This window comes from Strigops habroptila, chromosome 8, assembly GCF_004027225.2.
Source record: "Strigops habroptila isolate Jane chromosome 8, bStrHab1.2.pri, whole genome shotgun sequence".
Lineage (NCBI taxonomy): Eukaryota > Metazoa > Chordata > Aves > Psittaciformes > Psittacidae > Strigops > Strigops habroptila.
In genome coordinates this window covers 43,737,574-43,754,476 of record NC_044284.2, presented here as the reverse complement: position 1 = coordinate 43,754,476, position 16,903 = coordinate 43,737,574, and the positions used below count along the sequence as shown (strand labels likewise).

The window sequence follows — 16,903 nt, the reverse complement described above, 5'->3', positions numbered from 1 at the left end:
TAGGCATTGTCTGTGCTTTAACTGAAAACATTTTCCTGTGCATAATTAATCTCCACCTCCTTTCCCCATACACCTGTGAACACAGCATGCATTAGAAGTCCCAGAGAGCTTTGTCTGTAGGTGGTCGATCACGATCACTTCTAAGCTAAAAAACTCTCTGCACAGTTGTATTTGGGTGTCAAGGCTTTCCTGATTGTTCCTGATGTAAGAATTGTACCATAAAAATATTAGAAAAGGAGAACTAAATAGTTTATGAAGTCTCAGAGTTTCAGTAGTACTGTTTTACACAGACTGCCTTTTTGGATAATACATCAGCTATTTATACCTTTCTGCTAAATCCCAGGCAGGGCAGGTTTAAGACATGTTGTCCCTGTACAAGAAAGGCATCTCGAAACTCATGACCTTTGTAAGTATTTTCACAGAGAATACTGGCTACTAAGTGTGCTATTTAGCTATATATAGCTATTTAGTATATAGCTACATTTAGCTATATACTAAGTGTGCTATTATACCATGGTGCCTCAAGGTAGTAATTTCCTGCTTCAGATGATATACATGGAGAAGATTTAGGTTCTAAGTTAATTTCTTCCTGGAAGGTGGCTTGTACCCCAGGCTGATGAACTGTGTCATGCCGTTTTCAGTCCAGGAAATCCAAACAAGCAGATTCAGTATCAAAGGAGAAGGATATCAAGCTCCAATACCTTTTTGCAGACATTCTAGGTACAAACATTGAACCTTTGTACTGCAACAGTGGTACTTCAGATGTGTATTCACCAGCCAGTGTTAAAGTAATACACCAATACAAATACTTTATGCCAGTGTTGATGCTGATGATCCAAGGGGGTCAGAGCAGTGACTTCATTTGGAAGTCAGTTGTGGTTCTGACCCACTGTAATTTAAAGAGTAACTCTTCAATTTTTGAGTTTCAACTTTTCAATTTGTTGGATCTAACCATATTAATTCCTGGCTGAGCTACCAACATTGGCAGCAAGTGTTTTTTACATGGTTGCTCACTTTATTTAACTTTGTTTCAGGAGTCTCAGTGGACCAGTTGTGCCAGCACTCTGGTCATTGCCTCAATGTGGGAAACACGCACCACTGTCAGTGCCAAGTGGGCTACACTGGCAGTTACTGCGAGGTGCAGCTGGATGAATGTGACTCCAGCCCCTGCCAGAATGGTGCTACCTGCCGGGATCACCTGGGTGGATACCAGTGTGAGGTAATGCATGGTGTTTTAGTAGGAAGAGGTCAAAATATTTAAGAGCATTGTAATGCAAAGGAATCAAAAGAAATCAGAAACACATGCAAGTGGTAGAATAGCTTCAAAGAGGGGATAAAAGCAACCTGCACCTGGAAAAAATTTTTAATTTAGCTGTGGCCGAAGCAGTGCTCCTGAGAGGCTTTTAAAATGGAATTAGAGGTGTGATCATAAGCAGATGTGGTTGATGGGCATTTGAACTCCTTGCCTCTTTGGAGACGGAGTTCTTATCTTGAAAGATTTTTTTGCCCGAGGTGTGATTTATATTAAAATATATGTAGAATGCATTAAAGGAATGTTGTGTTCTCCCTACTGGGTGGGCAAAGTATCCCATGTCTCTCAGGGTGGGAGGTGCCTTCCACTGCTTTCTGTTTACAGCTGATGCAGAGAGCAGTGTAGGCCATGAGATTATGGTATATCAACATTCCTAAGCTTTTCAGAATGGTAGAACACCTTGGAAGCTCATGCCCAGAAGGAAAGGATGAGTTTTATGTAAACCTTAAGTCAAAACTACTAAGCCAGTCTTAGTGCTAGAGGGTGTCAGGATTTGATCGCTATATTTTGCAGGAATAAAGTCACTCAAATTCAATCATGCAGTGTGCTGTTGATTAGTCACATGGTCAAGTTGTGTGTTTAAGCTGGCTGGCTTTGCAGCCCTTGAAATCACTTGCAGTTGTATAGCTACAAAGGCAGTCATAATCTGTCCCATTGAGGGCTTGTTTTGTCTGTGTTAGCCTTTCAAAGATGTCTACCAGTGTATCTGTTAGAAGAAGATTATTCACACTTATTTTTATACTGGCAGTGCGTGCCTGGGTACCAGGGTGTCAACTGTGAATATGAAGTGGATGAGTGCCAGTTTCAGCCCTGCCAGAATGGAGGAACATGTATAGACCTCGTCAATCACTTCAAGTGCTCCTGTCCACCAGGAACTCGGGGTATGAAGCTCAGCAATTAAGTGAATGTTACAAGAGTGAATTTTCCTTTCTGACTACTGGTTTCATAACGCAGAGTCTAAAGGGAATGCATTATTTTCTTTGAAGAATGTTCCCAAAGTGCACTGAATCCCTTGAGATCCATATTTTCCCTTTAAAAATAAATACAGCTTTTTTTTCCCTGCTTCCCCCCCCCCCCCCCCCCCCTTCTTTTTTTTCTTTTAAAGGAATAGGTCATGACAGTGTCCTTTGGGAATGTATGATCCATCTTTGGCAATGGAGATGGATGAGATTACCATGAAGGTCTCTCCCAACCCTATCTGTTTTGATGTAGTAAATTCAAGGTTTCTTTTTGGCTATGATGCTATAAAATACACAGAAAACTTGCTTAGTTCTTGCATAAAGTTCACGGCATTTCCAATGTCTTTTACTTGTTTAAATTTTCATCTTGCATTGTCCTCTGTCCTGGAGTCTTTTGTGGAAATACTGCCCCCATGGCAGAGGGGTTGGAACTAGATGATCTTTAAGGTCCCTTCCAACCCAAACCATTCTATGAGTCTACCAAAGTTCAGTGCCTCTAAGTTAGCTTAAACTATTTTGGCAAATTCAGGCTTTTATTAAAAGCTTTTTAAAAAAAAAAAAAAAAGTCCACAGTTACATGATGGTGGTTTTCAGTAAGTATGATTCCACAGCCTGTTTGATGTCTCCTGAAACCTAACCTTCCATTCCCTGCTACATCTCACCTGACAGCCCTGACTTCTCCATTTTAAAATATTCAGGATTGTGCATTTTTAACTCCTCAGTGAATGATTTCTTGCTTTTTCTCTGAAGTTTATTTCTCAAGTCAGCTAAAAATTTTACGTTCCTCTGAACTTACTTTTTCTTTCTGAAGTGTGTCATCTCAGGGTAGGCAAAATCTCCAGATGTGTGTCAGATAGAACTAAATTCTTTGTTCATAAAGTAAGTTTAAGTAAAATTATAAAACAATCTATCTGCCTCCCGTCCATGCATATTACCAGTTCATTCACTTCAGTATGGCTGTCAGCACATCTCCTCTGTCTGGATAAGTGTTTATTTCATTGTAGATCATTGCATTAGCAATTCTTCATGTATTGTTCTTAATTGTATTGTACTGCTTTTAATTGTTCATTCTTTATTTGTTGAGATGGATTACTTTTTGGATGTGATGGGGTTTTTGGTAAATGAAAGGAGTTAGAAGAGATTGATACAATAACTTAGGATAACTTTTGACTTAGCTTTTATCCCTGGCCCAGTTTGAAATGAGTGCTTTACTGCTGCCAGCGTAAGCATATTCTGCATTTAGGTGAATGACTTTACTTGTTCCAGATAAATCAATTCTATTAACAGACAAAACTACTTCTCAATTTACCCTCTCTGTCCCTTTTCATCTGTTATACTTGTGGTGAAGGCAGAACCAGTACAAGACATTGTCTCTTTACAGGGAACCTTGTAGGGAAAGGGAGAAACTTCCATTTCTTCTCATGGTGTTGAGAATTTACTGTAGATCCCCAGAAGTCAAACTGCAGGAATGGCATGCTGGCTAGCAATCTGTGTTTTATCACAGTCGTTTTTCTGTTGGTTTGTTGTTGCTTTTTTTAATGCTGTTGCTACAGATGCTCTTTGCCAAGTTACGGGGTTACTGCCACATTAAATGAATGGTGGGAAGCTCACAGCCTTGCGAGGACAGCACAGGGCTCTGGCTATGTTCAGTCACAGGGCTAAACTGAGTGCATCTTTTTTGGTTTTGCTTTGTTTTCTTCTTTTTAATTACATCCTTAAATTAAGTCAAACATGAAAGCTGCTAAATACCAGTATGACCTACCATTGAGAACAGCCTGGATCTAAAGCATATGCTCCCTAGGTCTGATCTGAGGCTGTCTGTCTGCATGGGGTATGGATTGCATTAAGTTGGGATCTTTACCTGTTTGTATCAGGGACTGTGTGTGACATGGTCTTAAAACTTGATGAGCAGTTTAGGAAATGAAGCCATGACACTTTTTACTGTCTCAACAGGCCGTTTCTGTGAAGAGAACATCGATGACTGTGTTTCAGACTCAGGAGTACCTCGCTGCTTTAATGGAGGGCAGTGCATTGACCAGATCGGGGGCTACAGCTGCATTTGTCTCCCAGGCTTTGCAGGCGAGCGATGCGAGGGAGATATCAATGAATGCCTCTCTAATCCTTGTAACCCTCGTGGAAGTCTGGACTGTGTTCAGCTGATAAATGATTATACATGCATATGTCGTAGTGCTTTTACTGGTGAGTAGTCGTAAACATGCTTCCAATTTCAGAGTAATATCTTGAAGAATGGTCATTCTTTTTCTTTCTGGCAGTCATGTTATCTAGTCACTTCCCCTTACAATATCTGATGATTTCCTTACACCATATCTCAGTTTTTAAAACAATCTTTTAAACCTTCTAAGAAATTTGGCTTCCAGAGCTGTCTCAGACAAAGGAATCTCCTGAGACACCTGGCTGCCGGGATTTTTTTTCTGTGGTACTTTTCTCTCCTTCATAATTTCACATTTCTAATATTTGAAGTGTAACTGTTCAACTGTCAGCTTCTCCATGGATTTTCCTTTTGCAAAGCAGCATATGAGTTTTCTCTATAAATCATGGTGTCTATAATTAGCTTTTGGCCTCCTTTTCTGCTCCTTGCTCCCTTCCTTCCTTACATTGGTGATGTGGTCAGAATGGAATACTGTGCGCGTAGACAGACTGTACATTCCTAGCTTAGTGATGTGATCCTTCCACAATCCAACTTTAAATCACAACTTTGCAAGAATTTCACACTGAGAAAACTTATGTCTCACTCTCTTTAGGTCTCTTCGTTGTTAGTATTGCAGCTATTCTGCTTTCTGCCTCCCACTGGGCGTAAGCTTGGGCTAATAGTCTCCAGATGTGTCTTAACTTTCAGCTTTCCAGTTTCCATGTCAGTTTAACTTCTTGTGTATTCAGTTTTCCTCTGTTGAAACCTTTCACTTTCCCTGCTTACCAGTGACCTTCTCTACATGCTTTACCAGTAGTTTTTACTCTTTTTTTTCCTTCAAATGTAAAGCTGCTATGATTTTCCACTAAATTTGTGATTGTCAGATGCAAAGAAATCACAAAGACATACTTCTAAAGAATTAATGTAGTAGTTTTGAATGCATTACCTAGACTGACTAAAAAAGTTCCTAAAAGAGTGACTTATGAGGGAAGTGGAGCCAGACTAGCTAGTGGGACACCAGTGCAGGTTATCAGACAGATTTGTATTTAAGTCTGTCTCTTAAGGTTGCTTTTATGGATTATGCCTCATGTTGGTTCTGGCTTTCATGGAAGGGTTGCTGGAAGTTGCAGTGTGGAGAGTGCTGCACCTTAGGAGGAGCAGGGAGAGCTGCTGTGTCTCAGACATGAAATCTGTCTGGAAATGTTAGGCACAGAGGGGGAGCATTCTTCTTCCACTAGCTGTTCATCTTCAGTGCATTCCACATTGACCCTTCTGCCTGGGAGGAGATGGCGTGGCTTTGCTGTGGTTTGTGACTGATAGGATGCCAGGACTCCGTGGGCCATCATGCCCTGCCTGCTCCTGTCTGCAAGCAGTCTGTCTTGGCTGCACATGTGTATAGACTTCTGTTAATGTTTTCCTAGGGGATCCAAGTCATGCTTAAGTCATCCTCATCTTTTTAAAGTCTCATGTCAGAGTTTGAGTCTGGGAGCTGCTGCAAATGCTAGTCAGTACAGTAAGACCTCTGTCTAGCTGATCAATTCTGAGGAGAGCCCACTTGCTTGTCTCATTCACTCATGTTGCATCTGGTCCTGAGGGTTGTGCATTTATGGTTAGAGTGTGATGTCCCTTTGGACTCACTGCGCATCCCCAAAAAGTAAAGAAATCTTAGGAACCCCCAAACTGATGTGGTACAGCACCTTCAACCTCTGTGCCTGGCTGACTTTGGGGATGACAGCAACAGGTTCTGTCTTTATGGTGGATCACACACATTTTTTAGGAGGCAGACAAGGTGGGCTTCTCTGGATACACCTCGTGGATTCTGGGTTGTGCTTTCCTCTACCACTACTTAGGCAGCTACTAAAAGAGCATGTGTTATCTGAAGAGATGTTTCCTACCTGTTTTGCTTTGTGATGGCTTTTTGATGTGCACACGTGCACATTTCTCTGCTCTCTTCTCCCTGTGTGTCCACATCTCAGGTCGTCACTGTGAGAGTGTCATAGATGTGTGTCCTCGGAAGCCTTGTCAGAATGGAGGTACCTGTGCTGTTGCCAGCAATATGCCGGATGGGTTCATCTGCCAGTGTCCTCCGGTAAGCACCATCTCCTGAAACTGGATTGACTGCCTCAGCTGTAGAGTTCTCCGGCTACAGTCTCATTAGTTTCACTGGTCCACTGTAGGTGAATGTTATCTTTCTGTACTGCTTGCAAAGCTGTCTCCTTGGATGCTCTTTACGGATATCCTTTAGTTTATCTGCTTAGCTGGGAAACCCAGGGCTTCCAGGTGCCCTAGGAGAGCGATGCTGCCTGTCATTGCCCCCAGCAATTCTGCTGTGGAGGCATGACAGCTGGCTTTTCTGTCTGAAACATAGCATTACATTTTGACCTTTTTTTTTTGCTATCCTGTGTTCTCTGTTGCTTACTTCAAGCTTCACCTTGTTCATGGCTCTTCTAAGCCCATTTCAAAACGTAGTGGAGCCTTGTAAGTTCCTAGTTTATCCTTGAGGCTAGATCAGAAAATCATGGCTCCTGCCATAAGGCTAGAGGAATTATGGAGGAGAAAGGGTTTGCCCCTTTCCTCTAGCCTCCAGCCCTCAGAGGGTTGAAGAATAAGTTTGCGAGCTTGATTGTTTTGCTTTTTTTCCCCTCCATAGGGTTATTCTGGAGCAAAATGTGAATTCAGCAGCCACAGTACTTGTGGACAAGTGAAATGCAAGAAAGGGGAGCAGTGCATCCAGACATCTTCTGGTCCACGGTGCTATTGCCCCAAGCTATCTGTGGGAGAGGAATGCCAGACAAACACGGGTTGTGCCAGTGCCCCCTGCCAGAATGGGGGAAGCTGCCACCCTCATTCTCAGCCTCCTTACTATTACTGTCAGTGCCCTGTTCACACCCAAGGCAGCCAGTGTGAACAGCCCGTAACTTTCAGTCCAGAGCCCCGAGGATGTTTGGATTCCCAGTGTGCGGAAAAAGCAAAAGATGGCTATTGTGATGAAGACTGTAACACTCATGCCTGCCAGTGGGATGGAGGTGACTGCTCCCTGACAATGGAAGATCCTTGGGCCAACTGCTCCTCTTCATTGCGCTGCTGGATGCTTTTCAATGGACAATGTGACGAGTTCTGCAACACGCCCGAGTGCCTGTTTGACAACTTTGAGTGTCAGCAAAATAGCAAAACATGCAAGTAAGGCTTGATCCTGAGAACAGTTTCTCTGTGTCATTAATATATCTCCTGCTAGTACTTTCAGTAATTGGTACACTTCGTGCCTGCTGCTCCCATCTCTTCCATTGTTTCTGTTGCTGGTCCTTGCTTTTGCTGGAAGTTTGGCATAAGGGAGTTTCTGCTGTTTTGTGTACTTTTTGTCTATTTTTGGAAAGAAGTTTTGGAATTTGTATGCAATGAACTAAGCTGGTAGCCTAAGCAATGCTGATGCTTGATGGAAATGCTCTGCTTTCTTTGGAAATGTAAATAGGAGACATTTCACCTGGTACTGGATTTTAATAGTACTGCCTCCTATCCTGAATTTCATTCCATATCAGCAATACCTCTGTTTTTATCCCAGCTGTATTTGCTACCTCTGAAAGTGCTTTCTAGCTTGTTTGTCGTGGCACTTCTTTCTCCTCATTTGTGATAAATGTTGCAGCTTTGCTGTGATGATTCTCCCGTAGTGAGGCAAGAGGTGTTACAGCTTTATCTTAGTGAACAGAATAAGCAGTTCTCTTCCATTGACACCAGAATTGAACCACATATTCTTGAGGTGTTGTGTGCTTCCTAATTCTACCCTGCCAAATTGCGGGCTTGTCCGGGGTTGTATTTCTTCCCCATATATCCTGAGTATGGGTATTATTTTACCTCAAATTATTATGAAGAATGTAAGGCTTTGGTCCCTGGACTGCAGATACACTGTACAGAACGTGTATGTCCTATATGCTGCCTGTAACCCTTTCACTGTTCTAGGTACGACAAGTATTGTGCAGATCACTATGCAGATGGCCGCTGTGACCAGGGCTGTAATAGTGAGGAGTGTGGCTGGGATGGTCTGGACTGTGCTGGCGACAAAGCTGAGAAGCTGGCTGAAGGGACCCTGATTATTGTGGTCTTGATGCCTCCTGACGAGCTGCTGGGTGATGTTCGCAGCTTCTTGCGCACTTTGGGAACTCTCCTGCACACCAATCTGAGAATCAAGCTGGACTCCCAGGGAAATCCCATGGTATTCCCATACTATGGGGAGAAATCTGCAGCACGGAGTCGGCGATCCCTTGTGGTCGTTCGCAAGCACAGAGAACTAGAGCAAGAGGTCATTGGGTGAGTGGATGCCTTTGTGTTCCTCTAGCATTGTTATGCTGGTAGGTCTTGCTTTTAGGTGTCTGGGGCATTCTGGACCTTCTGGGTCTGTAGTCTGGTTTTTTTATGGGAACAAATTCAGTGCTGGGGTGGAAAGACTAACTTAAAAACCTGCAGTTTAACCTAGTGCATTTGCAAAAATGTTGCTGACTTCTGTGGCCTCTTACTGTGTCTCTGCAGCACCAGGGTGTTCCTGGAGATTGACAACCGTCAGTGTGCAGAGGATTCAGAGCAATGCTTTCAGAACACAGAAGCTGCTGCAGCTCTCTTAGCCGCTCAGGCTATCAAGGGCATGTTGCCATATCCTTTCGTGTCTGTCCAAAGTAAGTAATTGCAGAGAGAAAATTGCTTGTGGAGGAAGGAAGTCATCAAACCTGGGCTTGCAAAATTCACACTTAGATTATTGATCATCATCTTAGTATGTCTCACTGTTTAGTAGAGTTTCTGGAAGCTAACTTGTTCATCCCTAGTTATAGAAGTATATATGTGCAGTATGTTTATTCTGCTCTGAGTGGACATCTGGTTAGTAAGGCAGGACATGTAAGTTTGGAGCCTAGTCATAGTTCACCTGTAGAAACATTAATCTCTCATGTGCTACAGCAGTGTGCACACACTGCAGTGATCTGGTCTCCACTAAAAGCCATTCAGGTACTCTTAAGTCATGCATGTATCTTTATGTAGATCAGCTCTCTCTATACTGATTGAGTGTGGCCTGTCTTCAGTCAGCAATACTCCTGTGAAAGGAGAAAGATCTTCAGTTCAGCAGTCATATACTCTAAAAAATATTTTGAGAAGACAGGGTATATTCTTACAACAGTTGCAGCAAAGCCTAAACTTCCTCAAGCCTTTGCTCTAAATGCATCACAGTATAGAGACAATGTACTCTCTGTGGGGAAGAGACAGTGAGTGAAAAAAGAAAGTATGTAGATTGAAGATCGTTGTCTCCACTTTGTTAATCTCATTGTATTTTAACTGGAATTTTTAGGTGAACCCTTGTTACCACCGAAGACCCAGTTGCTTTACCTACTTGCTGTGGCAGCTTTGATCATCCTCTTAATCCTTCTTTTGGGTGTGATGATGGCAAAGCGTAAGCGCAAACATGGTTCGCTGTGGCTCCCAGAGGGCTTTATTCTGCGCAGGGATCCTAGTAATCATAAGCGCAGAGAGCCAGTTGGGGAAGATGCTGTTGGACTCAAGTAAGTTTGCATTTAGGCCACTGAGAGTGTGTTTATTAGTGTGTTGGAGGCTTTTGAACATGGTATATAAATTTTCCACTAAAGGCACTTAACTCCTTAGAGAAAGCTGGCTTTGTTTCTCTAAATTTTAATACATTTGTTTTGGACAGAAGAACTTTAACTGTAATCTATAAAATGCTGGTAAGGAATCTGATCTCCTGGTTATGTTTGGGTTTTTGACACTCTTTAGTTCAGCAGCTGGGTACTGTTTGCCTAATTTCCTTGTATAATAGGTGAGACATTCTTAGGTTGATAGGTGACAATGAACTTTTACTACATGTAGCTCAATGCGTTAAAGACACAACTCAGAAATAATGGAAAGCTTCAGAAGAGTAATCCCATATATGCACTTTTGACTTTCCACTGAATTAACCAAGTTTGCAGTTCTAAGTGCATTTAATGCCACCATTGTCTGCCTGAGATTCCTAATTTCTTAGTCCCTCTATTTGCAAGCTACCAAATTTGCAAGCATCCCATCCTTGCTCTCTGTAGGCTAGTGTAAGTATCAGTAGTAGCACCTGCTCTGTTTGAAAAGTGATATGTTCTTCTTGTTTGTTAGAAATCTGTCAGTCCAGATACCAGAGGGTAACCTGGCAGATTCTGGACCAACTGAACACTGGGCGGGTGATGGTGGACCTCAGCCAAAGAGAGCAAAGGTAAGGAGCTCAAGAGCTTGAATATCACCTGAAACTGCTAGTGAGGAAAATAGCTGCATTAACTTGCAGAGTATGCCTATTGCTCAAAGCCTCTCTATGCTCAGGCATTTGTAATTGGTAACTAATGATATCTGAGGAGCAAATCTTCAGGTTAACACTGCCACCACAGGCCAGTAAAGAAAGTAGATAACTTCTGTTCCAGTGTCCCCTCCCTACCCAGCCCCTCCTGCATCAAAAGGGAACATGAACAGTGGTGTAATGTCTTGCAGTTCAGGCTTCATAACATATGGTGGGAGTGTAGCTGAGAATGCCAAGCAGAGGTAAATGGAGACCATCATTAGCCTAAAACAACCACCAAAAAAAAAACCCCAAAGAAAACCAAGTCAAAACCAAAACCTCTAACAAAACTAAGAAAACCCCAAGAACGTTCAGTGTCTTTGGTCTCCTGATGAGCATTTTGAAGTAACTGCTTATTTCCTGTGTTCAGGCTGAGGATCAAGCCTTGCTCCCAGAAGGTGATGAGCAGATAGATCAGCGCCAGTGGACACAGCAGCACTTGGAGGCAGCAGATGTCTGTGGGAGCACGTCACTAGCCCTTACACCACCTCAAGCAGATCAAGAAGTGGATGTTCTGGATGTCAATGTCAGAGGACCAGGTCAGTAGTCTGAATGCCCATGTGTTCTGCCAGCCAGGCACCGACTTTCCCTGTCTCTAGTGGCTGGGACTGTGAACATTTAAAAAGTTTGTGGAGTATACAGGAACATCAGCAGAAATTTTATGGTACTCAAGGAAAGCTCATGTGTGTTCCAGAAAAGAAAGCTGGATAGATTGGGTCATGGTTTATACCACGTGGAGTATCATGTAACTAGGAGAAAAAGAGTTCACTTAGGAAGCACCTGCAGGAAGTTCAGCTATAGGTTCTCCTTTATAACAATGCATGCCTAAAACATATTGTCAGAATGCCATTGCGGCAGAAATTTGGAATGCATAATTGTGCCAGAAATAACGCCCAGCTTCTCCAGCTAGATCACTGCAGAGATTTGTGCCGGCCTGCTAAGGACCAAGTTAGCAGGGTTTATACCTGAGGTGTCTGTTTTCTAGGGTGGAAGCAGGATGGCCTTTTCCTGAATAAGATGACTTCTGGCAGACAGTATAGCCTGATTTGCAGTGTGTGAAACATCTGTGCTGGAACAGAGCAGCAATACAGCAAGATTGTTAATGACTTTTTAAATTCATTCATTTATATCTTCAGCTTACAGTGATCAGCTTACTGAAGTCATAACACAACTTTAACATGCGCACATGCACACAGTCTCTTCAATCTCAAATGACTAGATGCAGTAAGAATGCGCTGCTGCTTTTTATAAGTGTAGCACTAAGGCTGTGTAACCTGGTAAGGGACTAGGTCATCTGGTAATAACCAATTCCTGTGTTCTGAGAGGAGAGGGTTGACCAACAACATTATCCTGGTCAGAAGAGCTGCAAGCATGGCTCTTACGTGGAGAGGTGATTCTGATTATATTGCTGCAATTGCTTTTCATTGGATTTTGTGGGAATATTTCCATGCAATTTAATGATGACTAGACCCATTCTCTCAGTTCCCTTCCATTGTCTTTTCTGCTCATTGACCCGTTAGGTCTCCTAAATGCAAAGCACAGGGAAGGAGGGATTTCTGTGTAACGAGTGTGAGAACATAAACCAGCAGTTTCTGCCAAATTTAAGCTTTCCTTTATTTCCCCCATTGAAGCTTCTAGTTGTGTGGCAAGGTGAAAGCTTTCCAAGTGCAGGCAATAACATTCTTAAGACTTCAGACTGCTTATTTTCACATTCAGATTTTCACAAAAGCTTTGTCCAACAATAGCAATGGAATAATACTGACCTATGAATGGCTTTCCTGCCATTCAGATGCAACTGTGAAGCTTGCAGCAAGCTGCTGTAAGTGATCCCCCTCTGTGGCGTCAGAAGCAAGCAGCTGAGTTGCTGTCAGGGGAAGAAATCATTCAAAAAGTCTGAGACGTGCTAGAGTAATTGGTTAGTAAGGAAGGGTAGGATTCCTCACAGTTAATGTAGCTATTCATCTGCCCTGGCCACCTTCCTCTTCCTTTGCAGGCAGAGGAAAGAAATAGGCACTTCTAAGAGGCAGTTCATCTGTGTCTGGAGCAGAAGTCTCCTGAAGGCTAGAGGTCTCACACTCCAGAAATGCTTTGCTGCCCCAAATTACAAAGGGTGTTGAGGCTGACTGATTCGGGTGCAGGTGTCTGGGCTAGAGCCATCTGAAGCTGGTGAGTTAGATCCTGGCCACAAGTCCAGGTGGCAGGTAGAACAGTAGATATTTTCTAGAGAGAGGAGGGACAAGTTGAAATGCCTGAGTACCAAGGGGTTGTTCCCTCTCTTAATCCAGCACCTTCTTGCGGTCTCTCGAGTTTAGAGGGATCCAAGAGGTCCAATCTCCTATGGAAGTATTGCCTGGAGACTTTGTCAGTGGGTTCTTTGCATCCCAGCTTTCAGTATATTGTACTTGTGTAAGTCCTTCAGTTGTATCTATATGGTGAACTTCTGCCTTTATCATCTGGCTCCGAGTTTTACATTTACTCGAGGACTGTCATCTTGAAAGATAGCAAACAGAAGAGTCTTTATAAAATACTCCTGTCACCTTTGTCTCCCTATGCTGTTCTTTCTCTGTGTCCCCCCGAGTGGTGAAGACATTCTTTTTACCGGAGTTATTGTGAGCGTGTAACCAGAGTAATGCAATTATAGACATAACTGGTAACACCACCTATAATTAAAACTGATGAACTGTCCCTATTATATGCCCCTCTTTTCAGTTACTAAAACTTCAGTGGTTCAGACTGGAATTTTCCATGCTGTGTGTCTGCCTCCAGCTGGATCCTTTTGGGTGCTTTTCCAGCTATTTCAGAGAACAAGCTGGAGGGAGAAAAAAAGACATTGTGTCCGCATTTTTTTTTTTCCTAGTAGTCCATCAAGCACTTAATTGTGGCAGTCTAGCTGAATGTGCTTTTTGCTAGACTCATAAAACTACCCATGTGTGGCCAACTTACAAAGCTCTGAAAAGAGCTGCATGTACCTGAGAGACTTTTTTGGAGGGTTGCAGCTAATTTTTCCAAGATTTAATGCATACTATAGCTGTGTCCTTGCAGAGCAGCTAGGCATGATCATCCAGGACAACTGCAGTGATGGAGCAAGCAAGACCTTTCCTGTGAGTGGTTTTCCCAGGGCTGTAGTGCTGGAGAAAAGGAAAGTTCCTTTCTGTGCTCCATCTCTCTGCTCTTTGTGTCAGGGCAGTACGGAGGAGACCACAGCCTGACTTGAATACTGAGAAGTATTCATCTGGGACAAGGAAGCAGAGCCAGCAGTGGGAGGGAGAAGCACAAAAGGAGGTATAGCCTTGGACAGCAGGCAAGAGGGTCTACAGACAGGACTGGATCTTGGAATTGAACCCAGGCCCATACGTCAACACTTCGCTGCCGTCCAACAAATTCTGAGAAAGCAGCTCGGTGAAAGCCTGTGTGTGCTGTGACTGTAAGCCACTAGGAGGAGCGGGCATTCTGCTGATGACAGCCTCGCTGAGAGCAGACCTGCAGGCCGCAGTCCTGTGCTCTGCCGCTGCTCGACACTGTTCCCTATGGTAGAACGATAGATTGCTAGAAAGTTTTGCAACTGCTCTAAAGGAGAGATCCGGGAAAGCTAGGTGGTCAGAAGTTGGGAAATGGAAGCAAGGCTCACACGCTTCACGCAGTGCAGATAGTGCGTGGTAGATTGAGAGGTGTGCAGGCAGTGAAGCTGTGTCTGTAAGGTCCAACTGAAATCAGGCAGTTACCAAAAGATTGTCTTCAGTTTCATTAGCTTTGCAAGCCACATTGGACAAGCAAAATTTGTGTTCACCTTTGCAGAGCTCCAGTGGAGCACTTAGCACAGAGTGGTTTGCTCTTGCTGCCATCTTAGTCCGCCTTACTTTCTACATGTCTGTGATGTTTGGAGTAAAACAGTAAAAATCAGTAAGCAAGCATTAGCATCTGTAGTTGAAGTCTTTGGTTTTGAGTAGTGAATACTTTGTAATGTTCAAAGTCTGCTGAAACTGAAGCATCTCAGTGCTTGTGCATGTGTAGGATGCTACTGGTACACTAGTGAATAATACTGGGTCCTGTTCCCTGGTCCCTTCCTACATGGTGTACTTCTGTGAAGGTTCAGAGTGTGCTTGATCAGTTTTAGGGCTCTGGTCATGGATGTTTATTAAAAGCAACAACTTCAGTGTCCTTCTCATGAAGACCTTGGTGTGTAATAAATGTGAAGGCTTTTGTTTGCATTTCACTTCAGATTAATACCTACAAAATGCCACCAATAATCAGTGGCTAGTTGTTCAATAATTTGTGTCAATTGTTTCTTTTCCCCAGGTATGCAATTAGAACATCCATGTGAATAGTTACACTCAACCATCTGAACTCTCTGAATTTTATAGCCCTTGCTTCTCTCTAGGAATTTAGCTAGCCTCTATGTTTTGAGTAGCAAACGTTTTTTGGCTTATAATGATCTTTCAACTTGAGAAGTATCTTAGTTCTGTTGGGGTTGAGGTAGGTATTAATGACCAGCTTGGAAAGAAAACAACTCACTAACTCCATTGGGCTTTATGATAAGAGAACAGGTCTGGGTTAAACTGACTGGAGAGATTGCCTGTAGCTGTAGGTGCTCAAAGGGAGAGGATTGTGAGATGGTTTCCTTTCCTTTGCTGTCACCAGGTTACTATGATACCTCTTCTGTTGCAGATGGATGTACTCCACTTATGTTGGCATCTCTGCGTGTGGGCAGCTCCGATATCAGCGAGGAGGATGAGGATGCAGAAGATTCCTCAGCGAATATAATAACAGATTTGATCTATCAGGGCGCCAACCTGCAGGCCCAGACAGACCGCACTGGGGAGATGGCGCTGCATTTAGCAGCCCGTTACTCAAGAGCAGATGCTGCGAAACGTTTGCTGGATGCTGGTGCGGATGCTAATGCCCGGGACAACATGGGGCGGACTCCCTTGCATGCAGCTGTAGCTGCTGACGCCCAGGGCGTCTTCCAGGTACAGCAACTAAAGAACCCACTTGGGACTAGCTGTGATCTGTAATTACATGAGCCAGCCCAAGCTGCACTCTGTTCACTTACAGCCTTGCTTCATGCCTTCCACAGTGTGATGGCCAGGTGAAACTGTATTTTACATCCAGATTCTTCAGATATTCATAGCTCGAAGAACTCAGCATGCGTGAACCATCTGGCATGTATTTATTTGGTCTTTTTGCCTCTGTCATCTGTTATCTGGGTCCTTACATTTCAGTGCTCAGGCTGCTTTTGCATTATAAAATTTCTCTTGAGTTTCTGCTTAATCCTTAGTTTTGGTCTATAGTGGTATTGAAAAAACTCTGTCTTCCCTGTTGTCCAGATCCTGATCCGTAACAGAGTGACGGACTTGGATGCTCGGATGAATGATGGAACAACCCCGTTAATTCTGGCTGCACGTCTGGCTGTGGAAGGAATGGTGGCTGAGCTAATTAATTGCCAGGCAGATGTGAACGCCGTAGATGACCATGGTAATGTGAACACGACATACTGGGCTGGGCAAATATTTGTCATGGTGTGAGCAAGGAGGGGTGGGCTTCTGCTCTCCCAGAGCGTGGGCTGCTCATAAATTCTGTGGCTAAATCAGATACTGGGCTCTCTGGTGGAAGTTTTCCCAGCAGGAATAGACTGCAGGCTGCTGCGCAGGGGCTTGTTTAGACAGTCGTGGGAGAGAAGCGGAAATACGGGGTTGGATGTGTGGGATTTTCTGGACTGCAGACATGACTCTCTGGATAGGTTTTTTAAAAGATAAAAAAATCCCAGAGCAAGTGCTGGAAGTCCCATTGCATCTTGGTAACAGAGGGGTATGTCACAGCATGGTGGTTTCCAAAGTGGAAATGTGACTTAAGGACATGTTCATGTGCTGTGAGCTGCACTGCAGTTGCTTTCTTCCCTCAGTAAGCTCTGTCCATCTTGGTGCTTTAGAAAATAGCTCATTGGTTTGTCACTTGAAGTTGTTGGATTTCCTTGCAGGTAAATCTGCTCTTCACTGGGCTGCCGCTGTCAACAACGTGGAAGCAACACTAGTGCTGCTGAAAAATGGAGCCAACAGAGACATGCAGGATAACAAGGTACGGTTTGGGTGTGCTCAGCTTGGCTGTGCTTCCTAACTCAAAGCATCCCTTTGCTCTTG

General features: G+C 43.5%; 1 protein-coding gene across 1 annotated transcript in view; it reads left to right on the top strand.

Annotated features, from left to right (window-relative positions):
- The window catches only part of NOTCH2 (notch receptor 2), an 86,785-nt gene that overhangs the window by 65,894 nt on the left and 3,988 nt on the right, over positions 1-16,903 (top strand). The window contains exons 20-32 of the mRNA XM_030494643.1: positions 1,035-1,219; positions 2,061-2,193; positions 4,225-4,470; positions 6,397-6,509; positions 7,071-7,600; positions 8,375-8,722; positions 8,942-9,084; positions 9,747-9,957; positions 10,556-10,652; positions 11,140-11,308; positions 15,435-15,736; positions 16,094-16,241; positions 16,744-16,841. Of these exons, the coding sequence (XP_030350503.1) occupies positions 1,035-1,219; positions 2,061-2,193; positions 4,225-4,470; positions 6,397-6,509; positions 7,071-7,600; positions 8,375-8,722; positions 8,942-9,084; positions 9,747-9,957; positions 10,556-10,652; positions 11,140-11,308; positions 15,435-15,736; positions 16,094-16,241; positions 16,744-16,841 (2,723 nt within the window). The remainder of the gene's footprint in view (positions 1-1,034; positions 1,220-2,060; positions 2,194-4,224; positions 4,471-6,396; positions 6,510-7,070; positions 7,601-8,374; positions 8,723-8,941; positions 9,085-9,746; positions 9,958-10,555; positions 10,653-11,139; positions 11,309-15,434; positions 15,737-16,093; positions 16,242-16,743; positions 16,842-16,903) is intronic.